This window comes from Andrographis paniculata, unplaced genomic scaffold, assembly GCF_009805555.1.
Source record: "Andrographis paniculata isolate CXL003 unplaced genomic scaffold, ASM980555v1 Contig66END, whole genome shotgun sequence".
NCBI lineage: Eukaryota > Viridiplantae > Streptophyta > Magnoliopsida > Lamiales > Acanthaceae > Andrographis > Andrographis paniculata.
In genome coordinates, this window is record NW_026137602.1 from 3689208 (window position 1) to 3711386 (window position 22179).

General features: G+C 37.0%; 2 protein-coding genes across 5 annotated transcripts; one reads left to right on the forward strand and one right to left on the reverse strand.

Moving 5' to 3' along the window:
* The first annotated feature begins 5254 nt into the window (after nucleotides 1–5254).
* LOC127262819 (topless-related protein 1-like) lies at nucleotides 5255–12390 on the forward strand. Its single transcript, XM_051291649.1, has 26 exons — nucleotides 5255–5385; nucleotides 6014–6105; nucleotides 6251–6430; nucleotides 6526–6639; nucleotides 7235–7393; nucleotides 7482–7662; nucleotides 7739–7862; nucleotides 8226–8335; nucleotides 8416–8581; nucleotides 8675–8784; nucleotides 8872–8941; nucleotides 9008–9081; nucleotides 9171–9266; nucleotides 9340–9435; nucleotides 9519–9646; nucleotides 9735–9969; nucleotides 10055–10213; nucleotides 10289–10369; nucleotides 10450–10596; nucleotides 10675–10785; nucleotides 10872–11051; nucleotides 11131–11259; nucleotides 11331–11426; nucleotides 11498–11686; nucleotides 11774–11940; nucleotides 12023–12390. The coding sequence occupies exons 2-26, from the start codon at nucleotides 6026–6028 to the stop codon at nucleotides 12234–12236; spliced, it is 3396 nt and encodes a 1131-aa protein (XP_051147606.1). The 5' UTR covers nucleotides 5255–5385; nucleotides 6014–6025; the 3' UTR covers nucleotides 12237–12390.
* A 73-nt stretch (nucleotides 12391–12463) lies between these two features.
* LOC127262820 (uncharacterized) lies at nucleotides 12464–18592 on the reverse strand. 4 transcript variants are annotated; one of them, XM_051291653.1, is made up of 17 exons: nucleotides 18377–18592; nucleotides 17413–17664; nucleotides 17188–17316; nucleotides 17028–17075; nucleotides 16868–16941; nucleotides 16162–16299; nucleotides 15929–16003; nucleotides 15693–15764; nucleotides 15249–15320; nucleotides 15010–15081; nucleotides 14834–14905; nucleotides 14569–14640; nucleotides 14340–14411; nucleotides 14076–14219; nucleotides 13212–13283; nucleotides 12974–13120; nucleotides 12464–12883 (listed from the first exon to the last, which is right to left on the reverse strand). In XM_051291653.1, coding segments are annotated over exons 4-17 (1338 nt in total). In that variant the 5' UTR covers nucleotides 17030–17075; nucleotides 17188–17316; nucleotides 17413–17664; nucleotides 18377–18592; the 3' UTR covers nucleotides 12464–12629. The 4 variants fall into 4 exon arrangements, with proteins under 4 accessions (XP_051147610.1, XP_051147608.1, XP_051147609.1 ...); XM_051291651.1 differs by adding an exon at nucleotides 17928–18089 and having other exon boundaries at nucleotides 16868–17075; nucleotides 17413–17590; XM_051291652.1 differs by having other exon boundaries at nucleotides 16868–17075; nucleotides 17413–17590.
* Nucleotides 18593–22179: the final 3587 nt, after the last annotated feature.

Below are 22179 nucleotides of genomic sequence, written 5' to 3' on the forward strand. Positions count from 1 at the left end.
ATATTAATATACCGGGTGTAAAAGTCAAATTAGTACATTTGACTCAAATGAATGAAATATTCATATTATTTCTCTTAAAAAACTAATTATTCAATATAAAATATTATTCTCTCTGGTTCAACTTATCGTATTTATTTTGTCATTTTTATATGTCTCACTTATTTAATCATTTTTTTTTGGGAAAAAATTTATATATTTTATACTTGTTGATGTATTTTTTCAAAAAACAAAAAGTAAAATTCAAAGATATGAAAATATCCTTAAATTTGATTAATTAGTGTCTGAGATTAGGAATTTCTAAATACTGTATGGTACATAAGAAAATTGACTGGAAATAAAAATGCAGAAAATTTAAAGTGGTGATACGCGAATCTGACTTTGCTTTGTTGAAGTTGATTGAAGATACCTTCTCCAGAAAAATCCAAATCCTTAAATATTCTTTGGGAAACGGTACTGGAAATTGTCGCCCGAACGGTCACAACGTATGTTTTTTTCAACCGTCTGCTAACCCTTCTCCTGTTGACACGACGAAAGTATCATTATCACTTACTCTCAACAGTATCCAACTCTTTGGACCGATCGCATACCTTCCGCCCTTTTGGCCCAAACGCAACTTGGTCCGACTGCAAATCTTTCGCCTTATTGGTCCGACTGCAAACCTCATTTGCAGACCATCTGACTTGTTGGTCCAGCCGCAAACCTCCCAACTTACAGACCATCCGACTTATTGGTCCAGCCACAAACCTCCCGACTTACAGACCATCCGACTTATTGGTCCAGCCACAAACCTCCCGACTTTCAGACTATCCGACTTGTTGGTCCAACCGCAAACCTCCCGACTTACAGACCAACCGACCCGCGGACTTTCCAAACTACGGACGACCTGCGGACTTTACGACCTGCGGACTTTCCGACCTGCGGACCTTCCGACCTGTGGACTTTACGACCTGCGGACCTTCCGACTTGCGGACCTCCCGTTCTGAGGACTTTCCGACCTGCGAACCTCCCGACCTGAGGACCTTCCGACCTGCGGACCTCCCGACCTGAGGACCTTCCGACCTGCGGACCTTCCGACCCGCTATTTCCTTAGAAATACATCTACTTCCACTTGAGTTTCCCACGGTACCCTTCAACCAGTTTGATCACCTCAATTGTTACACCCATTTTTCTTTCTTCCTCGGGCTTTTTAACCTAATTTTAAATTTCATGCATTAACAATACTCATTTTAAATTTTTTAATTTATAATTTTTGAATTTTAATTAAACTAATTAGTTATCTTAATCTTAATATATAATTATTTTTATTATAAGATAATTATTTTTATTAATAAAATTTTAATTATTTACTAATTATATTATTTTTAAATTATCGTATCTACATAAAATGGACATCATAGCCGAGACAGAGAGATTTTTTTTTTTTATATTATAGATATAATTTTTATATCTTATACCAAAAAATTATCTTAAACTAAAAAATATTCAATATAAAATAATATTTATTTCGTCGACCTAATAAGTTTACATTTACATTTTGCGTTATTGTAGTTAACATTAAAAATTTTATTTTATTTGTATAATTTTTTTATATAAATGTTACTCCCTCCGTCCACACAATAAGTATATATTTACTTTTGGCGTGGAGTTTAAGAAATAATAATATTTTAATTATAATAAGTAGGTAAAAGTAGTATAATGACATTTTTGCCCTTACTTTTTGGTATAAAAGTGATAATGTGATGTAAATTAAGGGTATTTGTGGATAAAAGTGGGTATTTAATGAAATTCATACTTTGTAACTGGACGTCCCAAAATAGAAATATGTATACTTTGTAGCTGGACGGAGTGAGTATTATATTTGTATTATAAGACACTAATAAAAGTATTTTTGTCATTTTATTTTATTTGTATTACAAGACATTAATGAAAATAATTTTATGATTTTATTTTATTTGTATTATATTTTGATATAATAATTAATATTTAAAGATCAATACATAAAAATAAATGTAAACTTTCAAAATTGACAAAAATAGTACTACCTCCGTCCCGGTGTAAAGTTATTGTTTACTTTTTGCACGTAGATTTTTGAATATTAGTATTATAATGGATTATATATATAAAAAAAAAAGACAAAAATACTCATATTAGTATTGTGTAATATAGTATAAGTTGAAAGAATATTTATTAATTTAAGTAGGTAATACAATTACTAAATTAGAAAATAACAACTTTGTTTAAATACGGATAAAATTAAAAAAATTATAATATTTCAACGAATGGAGAAAGTATTATATATTTATATTTTAAATACAACTCTATACATATAAAAAATAAAAATAAAAATGAAATCAAAATAGTAAACAAATATATCTAATGTTAACTAATCAGATCGACAAACTCTTCATTTACACTGCTCCCGCGATGAAACCTACAACCGACACGTGTCACATCCTGCTTTATCAACCGTTAGATACCCACGTGACACGTCAGTCTACAGGTTATGCTACCTGGTCCAGTATCCGGAACAATCCGACCGTCGATTGTGTAGCCCTACAAATCTACGGTCAGATCTTCTTTAGGATCTAAGCTCCAGGGACCTTCCAAAGCTTACTTCCCCCCTCCGACAGCGACTATTTTTTAAATAATTAAAAATATATATTCCATTTAATAACAGCCTTTCAATTTTCACTAAAGTCCAATAATTCCCTGTCTGCCTTATTTATCTCACACCAATATCTCGCGATAAATCCCGATATCGAGACAGTGGCATTCTCGTTATTATCGCGAAAAGTCTGTCCAAATACCAAAGTCGCAAAGTCCCAGAAAAAAATCGGCTTGTCGGTTTAAAATAATGTTCCATCTTATTTCATACGTCGAAAATCGTGTCAACCAGCAATCAAGCCGTGCGATCGGAACCGTTGAAATCTAACAACTGGGCCCGTACGCCCAACCCTAATTTAATCGGACGGCTGAAAATGCTCCACTTTAATAATATTAAAAATTTAAAAAATGATATACGTGAAAAATGTAGCGGTGTGTTTGGTCGAGTGGCCTGGAATGGAAATTTTGAGTTCAACAAATGTTTTATTTAGTCCTTTTTTACCCCACACACGCAAATATTCACGTTCCGACGCGAATTTCATTCAACACATGCACATACGTATCCACTTAGATCGAATCTGAGACCCAATTCTTAAAGGAAAGATATCTCACTGCTTGATCTATAAGGTTTGATTAGTCTATAGATATTTAGTTTCATTAGATCCATCACATATTTTATGAAAAATGAATAAAAATATTCCCTCCATCAAGTTAGAAAATATACATATTTTTATTTTAGAACGTCCAATTACAAAGTAAATATTTTATTAAATACCTTACTTTTTTCCACAAATATTCATACTTTACATCACATCATTACTTATACACTAAAAAACAAGGGCAAAAATATCATTACACTACTTTTAACTACTCACTATAATTAAAATATTATTATTTCTTAAATACCGTATCAAAAGTAATTGTATACTTTATGTGTGGACGGAGGGAGTATAAAATTTATCTTTTATATTAAAAAAAAAAATTCACTAAAATAAATAACTATAAATTTAAATAAAAGAAAAAATAATATTTTAAATTTAGAAAAAATTAATAAATGTATTCAAATATATATTTTTTATTTGAAACAAATGATTATGTTGATTTATAATACGATATTTAAAATAATAAAATTTAATTAATTAATAATAGTGAATTTATAATATTTTTAATATATATAGTATTATTAAAAAATTTAAAATAAAAATTAATATATAATTAAAATAAATGTAAAATATATATTTAAATATTTTAAAAATTGTATCTCAATATCATGTACTCCTTCCGTCTTAATACAATAGTCCTGTTTACCATTTTTGTGCGTTCCAAAACAATAATTTCCTTTCCATAAATAATCATATCACTATACAACTATCGTTACTTTTTCATTATTATTACACAATTGCCACTACTTTTTATATTAATACACTCACAAAGGCAAAAATTCTTTTACCCGTATTTTTTACTCACTACTAATATAATATCAATATTCTTTAAATCTCATGCCAAATACAACCTAAACTATAGTTTTGAGACGGATGAAGTATATAATATCAATATTATTTTGTAAAAAATAATATTTTATATAATATTAATAAATAATAATATAGACTAATTTTATAAAAACTAAAGAATTTTAAATATAGATAAGAATATTTTTTATTTATAAAAATAAATAGATTTAAAAACTAACTTGTTTTTTGTTTAAATTATAACAAATTGTGTGGATAAATAAAAATAATAAATGCGTGTAATATATATTATTTTTTTGAAAAAATATATTGAAAAATTATGTGAAAAGAAACAAAACTTAAGACTTCATTTGTGCACCTAAAGTATTTTTTTCCTACTACCTCCGTCGCACTTAAATTGTTCAGTTTTGCTTAGATATAAAGTTTTATGTATTGTGTAATTAGTAAGTAATTAAAAAATATATTAGTAGAAATAATTATAATCTAATAAAAAATAATTATAAATTAAGATGAAAATTAAAATAATTAAATAGTTTAATTAAAATAAAAAGCTATAAATTAAGAATTTTTAAATATAATTATATTTTTTAAAAAATAAAAGAATAAATTATGTGGGATAAACATAAATAAAAAATGTGATAAATTAAATGGGACAGAATAAATAGTATAGTATTTACAAAAAAATAATTGTTTAATTTGATAAATTTAAAAGAAAAAAAAATTCAAACAATAAAAATTCGAAGTAAAACCCGAACACAACTATAATTTCAGCGGGACAAACACAACCAAACACAACCCTAAGGAGCCGTGACCAGCTGTCGGCTGGAGATTCCGAGCCGATCGTTCACGGACAAAAACGTCGCCGGCTTCGTGGGCCCCACTCCACTGTACCTATCACCTTACTTAATGATAAGTCATTTAACTTATCAGAGCAATATGATAAATAACTTATCAAAGAACTCATAAGTGACCCTACTTATCTTCTTCAATAGCTCCTCTCCCCCTCCCTATTTAAATGATTTTAAATTTTCTGCAAGTCATGTCCTAATTTTAATTTAATTTTAATTTTTTAATATTTTTTTTCGAACCCTACCTCACGATAGACTAGAGAGAGAAAGCTAGTGAGAGAAACCATGTGTGTGTCCGTATGTATAGATACACATATACATACAGACTCAGTTCTCTCACACCTATATATATAGATGCTAAGATCGAAGATATATTTATATTCATACAGGTTTAGAGAGAGAAAATCAAACACCATTTTTGTCCTCGAGCTCGTCGTCTCTCTTCATCCATCGATCTCTCTCAAGTAAACCTTCTCCTCCTCTTTTCTCTCTCTACACATATATATATAACTTTGTATGTATATATATGATTTTTGTTTTTTTAAATTTAAATCTTAATTTTTAATTTCATTTTTTCTTTTCCGTTGCGCCATAGATGCTTTCCTTTTGGGTTTTCTTTCTGCTTTTCCTTACTGAGATAGATAGAGATACATACAAATATAATATATAGAGTGAGAAAGTGATATATTTAGAGAGAGAGAGAGAGAGTAAAGAAGATATATAGCATAATCTTGACTTTGCCTTTTGTTTTTGCATCTCGGATTCCTTTCAAAGCTGCTTTCATTTCTCTGATCCCTTAAAAATTAAAATTTCGATTTTAGAACAGCCCTTGCTTGTCGGTGATGCCCTAATTTGAAGATCCCCTAAATGATCTAGGGTTTCTGCAGGTTTTTTTATTTTTTTAATTTATTTTTATTTTTTTTGAAAAATTTCATTTATATTTTTTCATCTCCTGCACATATTCATTCACCAATTCATAGAGCAATTTTAAAAATGGAGCCTCAAATTTGGCAAATTAAATGAAAGCCATAGCTACAGTTCGAAGTTCTTAAAGATGTTTTTATTTTTATTTATTTATTTTTATTTTCTCAGATCTGTCGAAAAATGTCGTCCCTCAGTAGGGAGTTGGTGTTTCTCATCTTACAATTTCTGGATGAAGAAAAGTTCAAAGAGACAGTTCACAAGTAGGTTTATTTATTTATTTATTTATTTTTGTTCTTGTTGAATGTTGTAAGGAAAGATATAGTAATTTGGATTATGTATGTCTTAATCTTGTGTTTGTAATAAATGTGGTGTTTCTGTCTATGTTCTTGGTGGCCATTAAAATAGGCTTGAGCAAGAATCAGGGTTCTTTTTTAACATGAAGTATTTTGAGGATGAAGTGATAAATGGTAATTGGGACGAGGTCGAAAAATACCTTTCCGGGTTCACGAAAGTCGACGATAACCGGTATTCGATGAAGATTTTCTTCGAGATTAGGAAGCAAAAGTATCTCGAAGCCTTGGATAAGTATGCCCTGCCCCTTAAATTCGATTTAATTTCATTCGAAGTTTCGTCTTTTTGCATCGAATTTACGATCCTTTAATTGCGCCGGCGAATTATAGGCATGATCGATCGAAAGCCGTCGAAATTCTTGTGAAAGATCTTAAAGTGTTTGCATCTTTTAATGAGGAGCTTTTTAAAGAGATCACACAGTTGCTGACGTTAGAGAATTTCAGGTACCGACCCGTTTTTCGTTGCTTCGATCATTCGTTTTAATAGAAATTAATTTGAATTTGTAATTGGAGTATAATGTGATATTTTGAATGTAAAATTAGCTGCTTGTATTAGAGAATTTTAGGTATTGGCATTTGTCGATGTTACGATTGTCGTTTTAATAGAAATTTTAAAGGGCATGTTTCTTTACGGTTTAAATTCAATTTTGAATGTAAAATTTGATTTTTTGGATGTTTCGATCATCGGTTTTAATAGAAATTAAAGGGCATGTTTCTTTAAGGTTTAAATCTTAGTTTGGCATTTTTTGATGTTTTAATCGGTTTTAATACAAACAAAACGATATGTTTCTTTAAGGTTTGAAATTGATGTATGATGTGATGTTTTAAATGTAAAATTGTTGATGATATTAGAGAATTTCAAGTACGAACCGGCATTTATCGATAAGGTTGGCATTTGGGTTTGAAATTAGTGTATGATATGATATTTTGAATGCAAAATTGATTTGAATTTTTTTGCTGAATAATAATGAGAAATAAGTGTTTGATCCGATGGTTTGGGGTGACCTTTTAAGCAAGCGTCGATTATGTTTTTGGTTAGGGAAAACGAACAATTATCGAAGTACGGAGATACGAAATCCGCGCGAACTATCATGCTAGTCGAGTTGAAGAAGCTTATCGAGGCGAATCCTTTGTTTCGAGATAAACTTCAGTTCCCGAATCTCAAGAATTCGAGACTCCGAACACTCATCAACCAAAGGTGCGTTCGACGGACAAATAATTATTACGCGACAAACAAGTTCTTATTTTTGGGTTATCGAAAACTAACGGTTATGATCATCTGCCAGCCTAAACTGGCAGCACCAACTTTGTAAAAATCCTAGGCCAAATCCCGACATCAAAACTCTGTTCGTCGATCATTCTTGTGGGCAGTCGAACGGCGCTCGTGCGCCGTCGCCCGCAGGAAATCCCCTGCTCGGAGGAGCTGTACCGAAGCCCGGTGGATTCCCTCCATTGGGCGCCCACGTGGTTAGTTTCTACTACTATTTACATTTCTCGACTCGTCGTAATTTTCTAACACGTTTTGTCCCGTCGTTGATGCCAGCCGTTCCAGCCAGCTCCAGCTCCCGTTCCGACGCCACTTGCCGGATGGATGTCTAATCCACCCGCCGGGACTCATCCCGTCGTCTCCGGCGGACCGATCGGTCTTGGTGCTCCACCGATCCCAGGTACAACAACGTCAACTGATTTTGCTAATTACTCATTCCGTCCATTAAAATTAGCCAATTTGGGTTCGGTACAGAGATTAAGGAAAATGAATTTTTTATCGAAAAAGTAATAAGTAATTGAGTGTATTTTTGGAAATTCAGCTGAAATTAAAGTAAATGAAGAGAGAAGGTAATAAAGTTAGTGGTATTTGTTGTAAACAACGGTTGAATGGAAGGTAATAATTAAATGTTGATTTGTTAACTTTGCCAAAATTAGTAATGAGATAAATTTACCGGACGGACTAAAAAGAAAAATGATAATAAATTTGGCCGACGAAGGAAATATTTCTTGTTATAGTTGATGAGTGTCTTTTTTTGGCGCAGCTGCCCTAAAGCATCCGAGGACGCCACCGATGAACCCTTCGGTTGATTTTCCATCGGGAGATTCCGAGCACGGTAGCAAAAGAACGAGGCCGTTGGGAATTTCGGACGAGGTGGTAGTTACGATTTCGGTAAAATCTTGCAGTAAATATTAAACTTCGATCTCATCATACATTCGGTTTTTATCGTTTAGGTAAGTCTTCCGGTGAACGTTCTTCCCGTGTCATTTCCCGGGTATGCGCAAAGTCAGGCTTTCAATGCAATGGAAGAACTTCCGAAGACGGTTGCGCGGACTTTGAATCAAGGAACGTCGCCTATGAGCATGGATTTTCATCCCAACTCGCAGACCCTTCTTCTAGGTTCGATTTTCACTATCGTACGGATTTCTTTGTATTTACATCTTCGCGGCTATGAAATTATTCGTTTGCTCGTCTTTGTATCGATTCGAACAGTCGGGACGAACGTTGGAGATATCGGATTGTGGGAAATCGGTTCGCGGGAGAGACTCGTACAGAGGAATTTCAAAGTTTGGGAGCTTAACGCTTGTTCGATGCCTCTACAGGTGCCGAATCTTTAATTACTCATCCGTTTTTAATCGAAAATCCAGCGGTAAAATTTACGAGAATCTCGATCGATAATAAACGCGCAGGCTGCTCTTGTTAAAGATCCCGGCGTCTCGGTAAACCGCGTAGTTTGGAGCTCGGACGGTTCTTTATTCGGTAAGCTGAAAATCGAAACCCGTCGATTTCTGATATTGTAATAGCTAACGCTTTTTCGTCGAATAGGTGTTGCATACTCGAGGCATCTCGTGCAGATATTTTCGTATCACGGAAAAGACGAAGTTCGACAGCATTTAGAGGTAAAAATTTAATCTTTTTCCTACCTTCACGATTTTACGTAGAATCTCCTTTTCCTGAATTCTTCTACTCCCGCTGCCGTTTGTTTTAGATCGACGCGCATGTCGGCGGGGTTAACGATATCGCGTTCTCACACCCGAACAAGCAGTTGTCGATAATAACGTGCGGGGATGATAAGCTTATCAAGGTAATTTAAGACGTTTGGGAAAGTAACGTGCTTGACAATACATTTTGTTAAGTTATTTTTTCGTAATCCGTAGGTTTGGGATGCGTCGACGGGCGCCAAGCAGTACACTTTCGAAGGCCACGAGGCGCCTGTATATTCAGTGTGTCCTCACCACAAAGAGAACATTCAGGTGAAGTATATATACACTGCTCAAGACGAGGAAATTCGAATCTCGATTCAATTACGATACGACGTCGTCTTGTTGTTTTCCAGTTCATCTTTTCTACGGCATTGGATGGAAAGATCAAGGCTTGGCTGTACGATAATATCGGATCCCGAGTTGACTACGATGCCCCGGGGCGGTGGTGCACGACCATGGCCTACAGCGCCGACGGCACGAGGTACGACTACGATGATATTCGGTGCGAAATGTCGACGTTTTGTTTCTTCCGATATGAAACGGTTTAATCTTTCGACATTTTCGCTCAGGCTTTTCTCTTGCGGAACTAGCAAAGACGGGGAATCGCACATCGTCGAGTGGAACGAGAGCGAAGGGGCTGTGAAGAGAACGTACCAAGGCTTCCGGAAACGATCGTTAGGGGTCGTACAGTTCGACACTTCTAGAAACCGGTTCTTGGCCGCAGGCGACGAGTTTTCGATCAAATTCTGGGATATGGACAACATTCAGCTTCTGACAAGCACTGACGCCGACGGAGGTCTTCCCGTGAGTATCTCTCGCAACCTAAATCTCTCTCGTCGACATTTTATTACCAAAACGATATGCTGATTTCTTTCGAAAAAACTCTAAGGCGAGCCCGCGTATCCGTTTCAACAAAGACGGGACCCTTTTGGCCGTCTCGACCAACGATAACGGGATCAAAATATTAGCAAACGCCGACGGTCTTCGGTTGCTTCGTACGGTTGAGAATCTCCCTTTCGATGCTTCAAGAGCGGTCGAAGCTGCAAAGGTATGGCTATAATATTTTTAATGTAAAATCTGTACTCAATTGGGCTGAAGTGTTCTTCGTGTTCGTCAATTCCAGCCGACAATAAATCCGATATCCGTGGCAAGTAGTGCGGGATTACCCGACAGGACAGTTTCTGTCGCGGGTATCTCTTCCATGGTTAGTATTTTGCACGTTTCGATTCTACTTGAACCATACGCTCGGCTGTTATTTTACTTCTGAACTCTTTTTTGTTGTAGAATGGGGATTCGAGGAATCTTGTTGATATAAAGCCTCGGATAACGGAAGAATCTAACGACAAATCGAAGATTTGGAAGCTCAGCGAAATTAACGAACCGTCTCAGTGTCGATCCTTGAAGCTACCGGAGAATTTAAGAGTCACGAAGGTATCGTAACTTCGACATTCGACATTCAACTCATTTGTTCGTCAGTTTTGTAACTTTTGTTGGGTTTCAATCGAGCAGATATCGAGATTGATTTACACGAATTCGGGCAATGCGATACTAGCGTTGGCTTCGAATGCTATCCATTTGCTATGGAAATGGCAGCGAAACGAGCGGAATTCGAGTGGAAAGGTAAGAGTAGGATAAGATCGATTATCTTGTTCGCTTCGCCGGCGAAGGTGACTTGAAAAGTGGATTTTTGTTTTTCGAATTTTCAGGCGACGGCTAGCGTTTCGCCTCAACTATGGCAACCGTCGAGCGGCATTCTTATGAAGAACGACGTGATGGACACGAACCCTGAGGAGGCCGTCCCTTGCTTCGCTCTGTCGAAGAACGACTCTTATGTTATGTCCGCGTCGGGAGGAAAGATCTCTTTGTTCAACATGATGACATTTAAGGTAACCTCGAATCCTCCCGTGCCGCGCCGGGAATTCAATTTATGTATTCCGTCTCTCATGAATCTGAATCGACGCGCAGACGATGACGACATTCATGCCCCCGCCGCCGGCAGCGACGTTCCTAGCATTCCATCCTCAAGACAACAACATAATTGCGATCGGCATGGACGATTCGTCGATCCAAATTTACAACGTTCGAGTAGACGAGGTACGCTCTTGCAAAACACATTTCTTCGATAATCCCGGCTTTGTATCGATATCATTTCATTTCCTTAACAGGTCAAAAGCAAGCTCAAAGGCCACACCAAAAGAATCACGGGCCTTGCATTCTCGAACGTCCTCAACGTGCTCATCTCGTCCGGCGGCGACGCTCAGGTTCGTCGACTTTTTCTCATTACAATGCTTAAACCATACGTTCGATTGATCGATTGCTCTTTCCTCTGCAGCTCTGTGTTTGGAACTCGGACGGCTGGGAAAAGCAGCGGTCGAGGTTTTTGCAGATTCCTTCCGGGAAATCTCCGGCAGCTCAGTCCGACACGCGCGTGCAGTTTCATCAAGACCAGATGCATTTTCTGGTCGTGCACGAGACGCAGCTTGCGATTTTCGAAACCACGAAGTTAGAATGCGTAAAGCAGGTAGAACGAATGAACTATCGATCGAACAATCGACTTCGACAATGATCGTATTAACTTCTTACACTGCTTATTTTTTCGATATTTCAGTGGGGACCGCGCGAGTCTTCAGCCCCGATATCGCACGCGACGTTCTCCTGCGATAGCCAGATGGTATACGCAAGTTTCCTCGACGGGACGGTGTGCGTGTTCACCGCCTCGCAGCTACGTCTCCGTTGCCGTATCAATCCCTCGGCTTATCTCCTTTCGAGTGTCAGGCAAGTTCTCCGATTCGACCTCATTTCCGACGTTATCGACACCCGTAAACGTTTCTAAATCTTCTATAAATTTTTTCCATAGCAATGCGAATGTGCATCCGCTGGTGATCGCGGCGCACCCACAAGAACCGAACCAGTTCGCGGTAGGTCTATCCGACGGGTTGGTTCATATCTTCGAGCCTCTCGAATCCGAGGGCAAATGGGGCGCGCCACCGCCCGTCGAAAACGGGACGGTAAGCAGCGTACCAACGACTCCGCTAGTCGGAAGTTCTGCCACAGATCAGGCGCAACGATGATCGATCGACTGATTATAGCTAAGATCATCTCTAGAAACTACTGTAATGTCAATTTAACCTAATGGAATTCTTTCGTACTCGATCTCTAGACCGTACGCCAATTGGCTTTCGCTTTCGAAACTAGTCTGGATATCTACCTACGGTGTTCTTCCGATGGCATTTTGTGACGGTACTCTACGATCTTACTTACCACATTGTATCTTATCATAATGTACATATGGTTCCGAAAGTCGATCTTATTTCATAGATAACAAACGACGTGTATATACACACAGAGCCCGACCGGAGCAAGAGCTACGGACGCATCAGGCTGTTCTAAATGAAGAAATGAAAGAAACTCGAGCCACGGCCGAGGAGGTATTAGATTACCTTCTTACAGCGTAGCAGCCCGAGTTATTCGAACATCGTGTTCAAGAGAAATGTTCGAGATTTAAGATAAGACAGGCGAAAATGCGGTAGAAATGTTACCTTATTGGACCCGGGTGTTGAATTCGGATCCGTATTTGGGAGAGTTTTTGATTGAAGTATCTTTATGTGATGGGCAGTCACCTTGCAGGAATCCAAATTCAGTGACCTGAGGTTCTTTAGGGACTTACGATGTTCGAGACCGGAATACGACATGTTCAGAGACACCAGCTGTGTGAGTCCTGCATTTATAAGGAGTGACAAGACAAAATTAGTCGATAATCTTTTAATCGACGCATTCCAAAGCTCTTAGATAAAATGGCAATTTGTACCTGAGATCAATTCCAAGCTCTTGTCAGTCAATAGGAGATTCGTAGACAGATTCAGCATCCTCAAGGATGTAAGTTCTTTAATGTTCTTTACACCGTTATCGGACAATAAGCCACTGCAGTTATCCAGCGAGCGCAGGTTTTTTAAAGCTGAAAAATGCAGGATATCGATTTAACAAAAGAAAAGAAACGAAAACAAACTCTCGACAACATCACTGAAATGAAATAGTTTTGAGCATACGTTTCAAATAGTAGGTTCCAATGTCGGAGATTCGAGCTCCAAAGAGATCCAGATGCATCAGCCCAGTGAAATCTGCAAGAGGATTACATATATTTCGAAAACTACAGTAGCATAAAAGTGTGACATGCCTAAAGATTCGACTAGAAAAGATACGTGAACATTTTCAATACTAGGAAAAACAGCTAAATGAATCACTTGAGAAGACGAAAGTAGAAAACAATGAAGTGTATAAACATCACGTGGCAAAGATCCAAACTTCCGCGGACCGAAAATAATATGAATATTGAAAAGAGTCCTCAGTATTTCTAATAACCTTTTAAAGCTCGAAACAAGCTTCAAAATAGCCTTAAACTAAGCCCCTAAACTACCCATAGAATGATGTATAGCTTAAATTCTCATAACAGATATGTGTATATGTTGTGACGGATTAGAATTAATGATCGAATAACAAATAAAAACGTAAAAAAGACATAGATTTATGTGGTTCATCAACAATGTTGGCTACATCCACGGGTAGAAACGAAGAACAAATGTAATGAGAACGGCTGCGTTACAGATTTCATATCTCTAAATCTAGTTAAATAAACTTAAGAGAATACATCAGACGGGCTCAACCCAATACCAACTCAAAGGCCCAATACTGCTTGGGCCAGAGCCACTCCGCGCCCCCGGACCCCAGGCTAGGGGGACTTCGACCCCCTTAACCCCCTTAACTCAGCAAAGTAGCAAACTAGATTTAAGGCATATCAACAATATAACTTTAATAGAAATTGCCAAATACTTGCATATAGGTCTAGGTGTCGATGCTGAAACCGGGAAGGAGATAATGTCGAAAGAAAAAGGTGTAAATATTAGAAATCTTACAAGGTAGTGCAGCAAGATCAGCATCAATTATCCGGCGAGCAGGAAAATTGAGAGACTTAAGAGAAGATAAGCAAGACAGTTTTGTCAAACCACCGATAGTAACGTAAGTGAATGAAAGATTTAAACTTTCCAGCTTACATAAACCTGCAAAAAACATATGTCGAATAAGTAAATCAAAACTACAACAATAATAAATATTCGGGTATGTAGCATCACAGAAGTTATTCATCTATTCATGTGCTTATAGATTAATCGAAGACTAACCGGAAAGATGACTTAAGCCATTGTTTCCAACTTTTGTATCGGACAGCACCAGGCATTTCAGATTGGATAGGCCTAAGAATTGCATACCATAAGAAACAGAAGCAAGCCATAAGGAGAAGTGGATAATCGACAACAACAAAGCTCAGAATGTTGGAGCAGATAAAGGAGGGGGAATTTTCTAGCTCGATGAGGTATCCGAAAATCCGAACAGGTATATGCACTAAATAACCTGAAAGGTGAACCATCCCACTGTCGTTAATTGAGCAAGAATCCAAGTTTAAGCTCTCCAATTTTGTTAGACCTGTTGCACGGAAAATATATATATAATGTCGCAACTATCTTCAAATGTGAAAAAAAAAAATAGAAAAAGGAAATCTCTTCATATGAGCATAAATATTATCTAAACACCAATGTTATATAAGAATTTATCATATGATATAATTCCGGAATATGACAAAGAGGCTTCTTCATTTTGCATAGAAGATGAAAACAACCTTTAATGTGCATCAAACAAGTATTCGAGATGTTAGCGAACCCCAAATTTAAAACCTTCAAAGATAGCAACTCTGCATGAGAGAAAAAGAGAATATTAACTTCAACTTCAAGCCATGATACACATTATACTACAAAGAAGTGATTGTACATTAAACCAATGTTCAGATTATCTTACTCGCGAAGTTCTCACAGCCGTCACCTGTCAATTCACATCTGCTCAGATTCAAATTTAATAAGCCATCAAGCTCTGCAATAGATGCAAAAGATGTCAATTAAAATAAGAGGCTGAAAGAGATTAGGGATAATTGTAGAGTTCTTGAAAATTAGAACTGTAAAAAATTTACGAAGCAACTTATTCCATGAATGAATGTGATAAATCAGGTCAGATAACCACATGGGAAACACAAAACAAACCTGCAAGAGACTCCAGGCATGCAGCAGTGACAGGGCAAGCCGACATATTCAAAAGTGAAAGCCTCTTTAAACCTACAGAAGAGATATACAGAAATCATATACTTTAAATGAAAACAATAAACGCCAGGGTCAGTAGCTTAAGAGGATATTCTTTTTCTGTCCCATAAATTGATTTCATCACACAAAAATCTGTGGTATGCATGGAAGAATATATATATCGTGGGAAACACTTGATATGAATAATCACATTTAGCTATAGAAAAAATATAATGAAAGAATGAAGAATCCTTACTATCTATCACTGAATATAGAGGACTTGTCAGAAATACTTTTGCACCATTTAAAATGTACAAATAGACCAAATAACAGTAAAACAACTCCTGCACATTAAGTGATTTGTATCTTCTGTCACTTGGAAACACAGAGAGAAAGAAGTTAACTAACTTTTAAGAAAGGCGACTCCATGATCAGTAACCTCGTTGGATTCAATTTGTAAAGAATTCGGGCTTGTTAACCCTGCAGAGAAGATACCTTTTTTGGGATCAAAGAAGAAAAAAGTATAGATTCACTAGAAAATATAGATTTCAATACACAAGGTGGCCATTATTGAAAATGATATCAAAGTATGTATCTAGCCTAAATTCTGAAAATGAATAAATAGGACTATGTGCATAAGTTACCTGATATAGCCTCCATATCATCATCAGTAATGTAATTGCAACAATTGAGATTGAGGGATTCAAGCTTTGTAAGGCCTGAAAACAGATAAGAACAGGATAAAAAGAAAGTTTTTTTTTTTTTTCCAACAAAGCGGTATACACACAAAGCATATGCCATTGTGTCATAATGCTCACAAATTCGATGGATGATTTTCACATTACAAATATATAATCAGGGTTCATGGAATACAAACCTTTCAGGTAAGACATGTGTCCACATATGTATCGGCATCTCTCCAAGTTCAAGTTGACCAAGCCATATAAGGACCTGATTCCTTTGCCAGTGATGATGTTGCTCCGTATAATACTTAAAGTACTCAGGTTTGTTAGACCTACAACATCATAAAGCAATTGCACATCAAAATATATTATAAATAAATCAAATGCATTGTCAATTCTGCACTATGAAATAACCCTATGACCATCTCCCACTTTCTTGAGAAGTCTTTAGATTTGCTAATTCGAAAGAAGTTGAATAAGAAAACCTGAAACTGCTGGATACAAACCAACGGCATGATATAGTATCACCCTTCCTACGGCAGGTGCATTAATCACTTACATATGCATTTAACCAACAAGTATTATATTTCTCTTTAGGAACTTACAATTTACAGCAGGATTCTACATTTGAATCTACATTTGGATCAGAGTGTGTGAAGATGGAAAGACAAATTGACAATGAGGTGACAACTTATATATTGCATTTGATACTTCCCAAACGTAAATTAGAAAGATATCACTTTGATGATGAAAATTCATTGACTAACTTGTAACTTGATATGATATGAAAGTGAAAATATTGCAGCCAAATAAGATGCTCGGAAATGGTTATAATACATTCCTATTGCAGAATATCTATAACCAAATAAACAGTCTTCAAGCCGCTGTAGAAATTCTTACCACTAAGAAACGCTAGACCTTCATCTGAAATCCGCTCACAGTAATTAAGATTCAAGGCTTGAAGATTTTTACACCTCAAAAGATAAATTAACCCAAAATCAGTTACGGCAGAACCCGAGAGATCTGCAGATAGTAAGGATGAACCCTGTGATTGAATTACATTCATCCATCATTCGTTCACTCCTGGGCATCCCTCCAAATTGACATCCTGCAAGAAACAAAAAAAGATATCTCATGAAAATACTATCAATTCGCCCATTAGGTGTCAAAAGCAATTCATGTTCAGCTTCTTCTTTCGGTGAGTGAGAGCCAAGAGGTACCTCAAGAGCACAATATTGAAAAGCCTTAAGTATCGCATCGTCTAGTTGGTGGGAACAAACCAAATCATCACAAATCAGTTGAGCTAAATCCCTTGGCAACATGTAGAAGGTACAATATGTGTCTATGTCCTTCAGTTGAAACAAATACAAAAAAAATTATCATAACATGATTCAAGACAGCTTAAATATTCATCTGAATAAAAAAGCAACCAGAGAGGAACATACCTCCCGAATTTTATAGATACATGAATCCATAAGTGATGGACAGTTTTTTTGCCCTGGATCAGCATATTGTAGTCTTTTAGATAATGAGGGTTCAGGCCATTTAGAGCTCTTGCTATTATAATATCTACCAGAAACTTTTCTGTTTCGGACGTTGCCACGGACCCATTGGTATGGCTTCCTAGAACAAGCTCCCGCCATTTAACTCTTTAAATCAATTTACTTAGATTAGAAAGTAACTGCAGCCAGCTCATCCTAGAGAATCAAAGGATATTAGTACAAATCCTAGATGATAATGTACTGTCACCAGGTTTCCATTTCAGAGAATTCAAATAATCTTTTCAGGACTTTCCAACAACAAGAAGGAGGATACATTTCATAAGAGGAAAGATATATATATGTATATATACATATAGTTCAGAAACCTGATGTACAAACACAAAAAAGAATAATGTTGCGAAAATTGTTGCTCAAGCAAACTTCAAATTCCTGTTAGTAATTGCTGGGAGAAAACTTACAGATATCTAGTAACAACTCCACGCTCTCCTTGTGAGAATCCATAGTCAGAAATTGAAATGCAGTCGATTCAAGCAATTGAGAAATTCAGCTAAAAACGGACTCTATCACATTCCCAACAACAACTGCCTTCTTTCTCCCCAACGAAAAATCAAAAAGTTTATCTTCACGCAAACAGAATATGAATAATCAAACACGAGAAGAACCGATACTCCACTTAGACAAACTGAAAGCCATGCATGACTAATCCTCCAATCAAGTAAAACAAAATGAAGTTACTCTACCAAAACCACATTCAGCAGCCGCAACTAAATCGATCACAAAAGGTACTTATTCCATCAAATTTCCAGATAAGCACAGTCCACAACAAATGGTAAAAACAAATCATCCACGTATTCAAATTCAATTGGCATTGAAGATCAAAATGCAGGGAAAAAAAAAAAACGCATACCTCAATTCTACTATCACGTAAACGATCAACAGTTCACAAAGAGTGCCAGGTCAAACGAACATGCGCGAACTTCGGAGAGGGAGGACTGTGTGAGTGGAACCTGGAAAAGTACAATTTCCAGAAGGACGAAAGTATACAAAAGTGAAGACGACGAAGAGAAGCAGCAACAGGAGCCGCGAATAAGAAGGAAATTCGGGGAGAGAAATAATGATCTGTTTAAGATAAGCCAAGTGGAGTAAGGTCCCATTTGTTATGGTGCTCTCTGTCATCCGATCTATTGTTACTTTCGTTTTTTATTTTTATCTATTTGTTTTTTAAAAAAATTCATATCCAATTAAGGGTGTGTTTGTTCGGGGATTGGATTGGATTTACACTATTCATCCAATTTTTTTTCCCCAAAAACATCAAATCAAATACCTATTTTTTCATTTTTTATATTATACTAAAAAATCAGTTTTACATTTAAAACATCACATCTTATTTATATTACATCATACCACTATTCAAATTCAAAATTTTTACTATTTAAATCGCAGCTTAAAATCCAAACATCCAAACAAACACCCTAAATGAACACACGATTTGATAAAAAAATTAACATAAAAAAAAAAAGAAAAGTATATACTCATTTTTTTTTTATTTTATGTTTTGAATAATGTTTCTAGTTTTGGATTTTATTTTTTCATAAGAAAAATACTTCACATAATTAGATTTTTGTTCATACTATTCAAACCGCCTAGTGTCAAATTAAAATCGAATCTTTAACACTATATTACACTTTGACGATTTTGGTTACAAATCATCGATTATGTTTAAACCATCAATTTATATTGATTTATTTTTAATATTTTCTTTGTTAGTTTCTATTTTTTCTAAATTTAAAAATAATTTATTTTAATTTTAATTTTATTTAAATATATTTGTATAAATAATATTTCATCTTTCATTCAAATCTATGTTTATTTTTCTTTTTGGTTGTCATCCAAAAATATTCTCATTTCTATTTTAGCTCCAATATACTCCTTCTGTTCCATTGAAAGATTACAATTTTTCATTTTCGTCCGTCCCAACAAGGTTATTATTTTTTAATTTAGTAATTGTACTACCTACTTAACATAATAAATACTCTTTCAATTTACAATATATTACACAAATGCCATTACTTTTATATTACATCATACTATTACATCATACTAATAGGATATTTTTATATTTTTTACTACAATTCAATATAATACTAATATTAACAAATCTACGTGCAAAAAGCAAACGCCACCCTTCCAACGGGACGGAAGGAGTAATTAAATTTATCAATGGTCTCAATATAAACAAAAAAAAAAAAAACTCATTTATTTTAATTTTATTATTGTTGATGTAATTTTTCAACAAAAATAAAGTAAAATTCAAAGATATAGAAAATATCCTTAAACTTGATTAATTAGTGCCTGAGATTAGGAATCTCTAAACACTGTATGGTACAGAAAATAAACTGGAAAATAAAAGACTGAAATTTAAAGTGGTGATCCCCAAATCTGACTTTGCTTTGTTGAAGTTGATTGAAGATGCCTTTTCAGATGATGATTCAAACCTTTAAATATTCTCTGGGAAACCGTACCGAAAACCGTCACCCGAACGGTTACAACGTCTCCTTCCCAACCGTCTTCCAACCCCTCTCCTGCTGACACGTGTCCCCAGCAGACCAAAATTATCCCTATATTTCACTCTTTAAGCCGACCACAGACCTTCCGCCCTTTAGGCCCGACTGCCAATCTACAATAGTATGGGTCCGACTGCCAATCCTCCCGACTTGCAAACCATCTGACTTGTTGGTTCTGCCGCAGCATTCCGACCCGAGAACTTCCCGACCTGAGGGCCTTCCGACTTGAGGACCTCCCGACCTGAAAACCTTCCGACTTGAGGTCTTTCCGTCTTAAGGACCTCCCGACCTGAAAACCTTCCGACTTGAGGTCTTTCCGTCTTGAGGACCTTCCGACCTAAAAACCTTCCGACTTGAGGTCTTTCCGTCTTGAGGACCTTCCGACCTGAAAACCTTCCGACTTGAGGTCTTTCCGTCTTGAGGACCTACCGACCTAAGGTCCTTCCGTCCTGATGACTTTCCGTCTTGAGGACCTCCCGACCTGAAGACCTTCCGACTTGAGGTCTTTCCGTCTTGAGGACCTTCCGACCTGAAAACCTTCCGACTTGAGGTCTTTCCGTCTTGAGGACCAACCGACCTGAGGTCCTTCCGTCCTGATGACTTTCCGTCTTGAGGACCTCCCGACTTGAGGTCTTTCCGTCTTGAGGACCTTCCGACCTGAAAACCTTCCGACTTGAGGTCTTTCCGTCTTGAGGACCTACCGACCTGAGGTCCTTCCGTCCTGATGACTTTCCGTCTTGAGGACCTCCCGACCTGAAGACCTTCCGACCTGAAATCTTTCCGTCTTGAGGACCAACCGACCTGAGATCCTTCCGACCTGAGGACCAACCGACCTGAGATCCTTCCGACCTGAGGACTTTCCTTAGAAATAAACCTATTTTCCTTGATTTCCTCACGGCGTCCTTCAGCCAGTTCAATCAACTCTATTACCAGGCCCATTCTTCTTTTTTCCTTGGGCTTTTAACCTAATTCTAAATTTCGTACGTAACAACTTGCCCGCCGCCAAGGGACTTTCAAACGCCATTTAACAATCAATGTTTGGAAGTTCATACATCACTACCCTCTTGAAAAATTCCCTTAGCAACTGCACCAGTTACCGCAACACTCCTGATTAACTTCCTTCCCTGCAATACGAGCTTTTGTGAATCACAATCCCAAAACACTCTAACCATGGCAAATCAATACATTCCTGCCATTCCTTTCGACGGAACCCTCCCAGAGGGCCCATTTTCAGCCTCGAAAGTACTAACTCCGACGATCCGCCCATATTGCACTACTCCTGAAGACTCAAATCGAATGAGGGAAGTTTTGGAATCCCGAAATTCCCTGGCTATCAACAATCCTAACTACCAAGCAGTTCGCATTCGAGATAGCATCAAAACCCATCTCACGGACCCAAAAGATCCTTACCGCGCTTGGTATCGACGGGTAGCAGAACACTTCCAGACCCAATGGCGATCTCAAAAAATCGACCAAGCAATACTACTATCCACCATGCCTATCAACCTGCATGAGAAGGTGCTCTTGGCCATGTCTGCCTTCTGGAATGCGGAAAATGGGACTTTCCTCCTACCCTCTGGCCCCTTTGGTCCAACTCTTATGGATGTGGCAATGATCGCGCATCTCCCAGTCGTGGGTGAAGACCCTGTGATGGGAGCCCTAGATGGGCAGGAGCCATCAGAAGACCATCCAGGGTGGTCTTTACAAGGTGTGAAGGAATGGGGTTGGACAAAGTTCGCAACCGACCAACAAGGGGCTCCAGGGACCCCTGTGACCGACCGGGAGCATACTGCCTTTATCCTTTTTTGGCTTTGTAGGTACATCATTGTTTCCCCTTCCAAATGTGTTCTTCCTTCTCATCTCGACCTGGCCATTCATATCGCGTCAGGTCGGTTCTTTTCCCTTGGCACCCTGTTTTTAGCCAATCTGTTTGAAGGACTTACTAGAGTTAGCCTTCGTCTAACAGATAATGATAGTAGAAAATTAGACACTGCTGCATCGGGTCCTTTTTGGTTTTTAGAACTTTGGTTCCGTCTTTACTTCCCTAACGCGTTCAACTTAGGATCTCCGCCCACTATGCCAATAGCTGAAAAACATTTGGGATTAGCCCTCAACCGACTCTGCTCAGGACGCAATAAACTCCAAT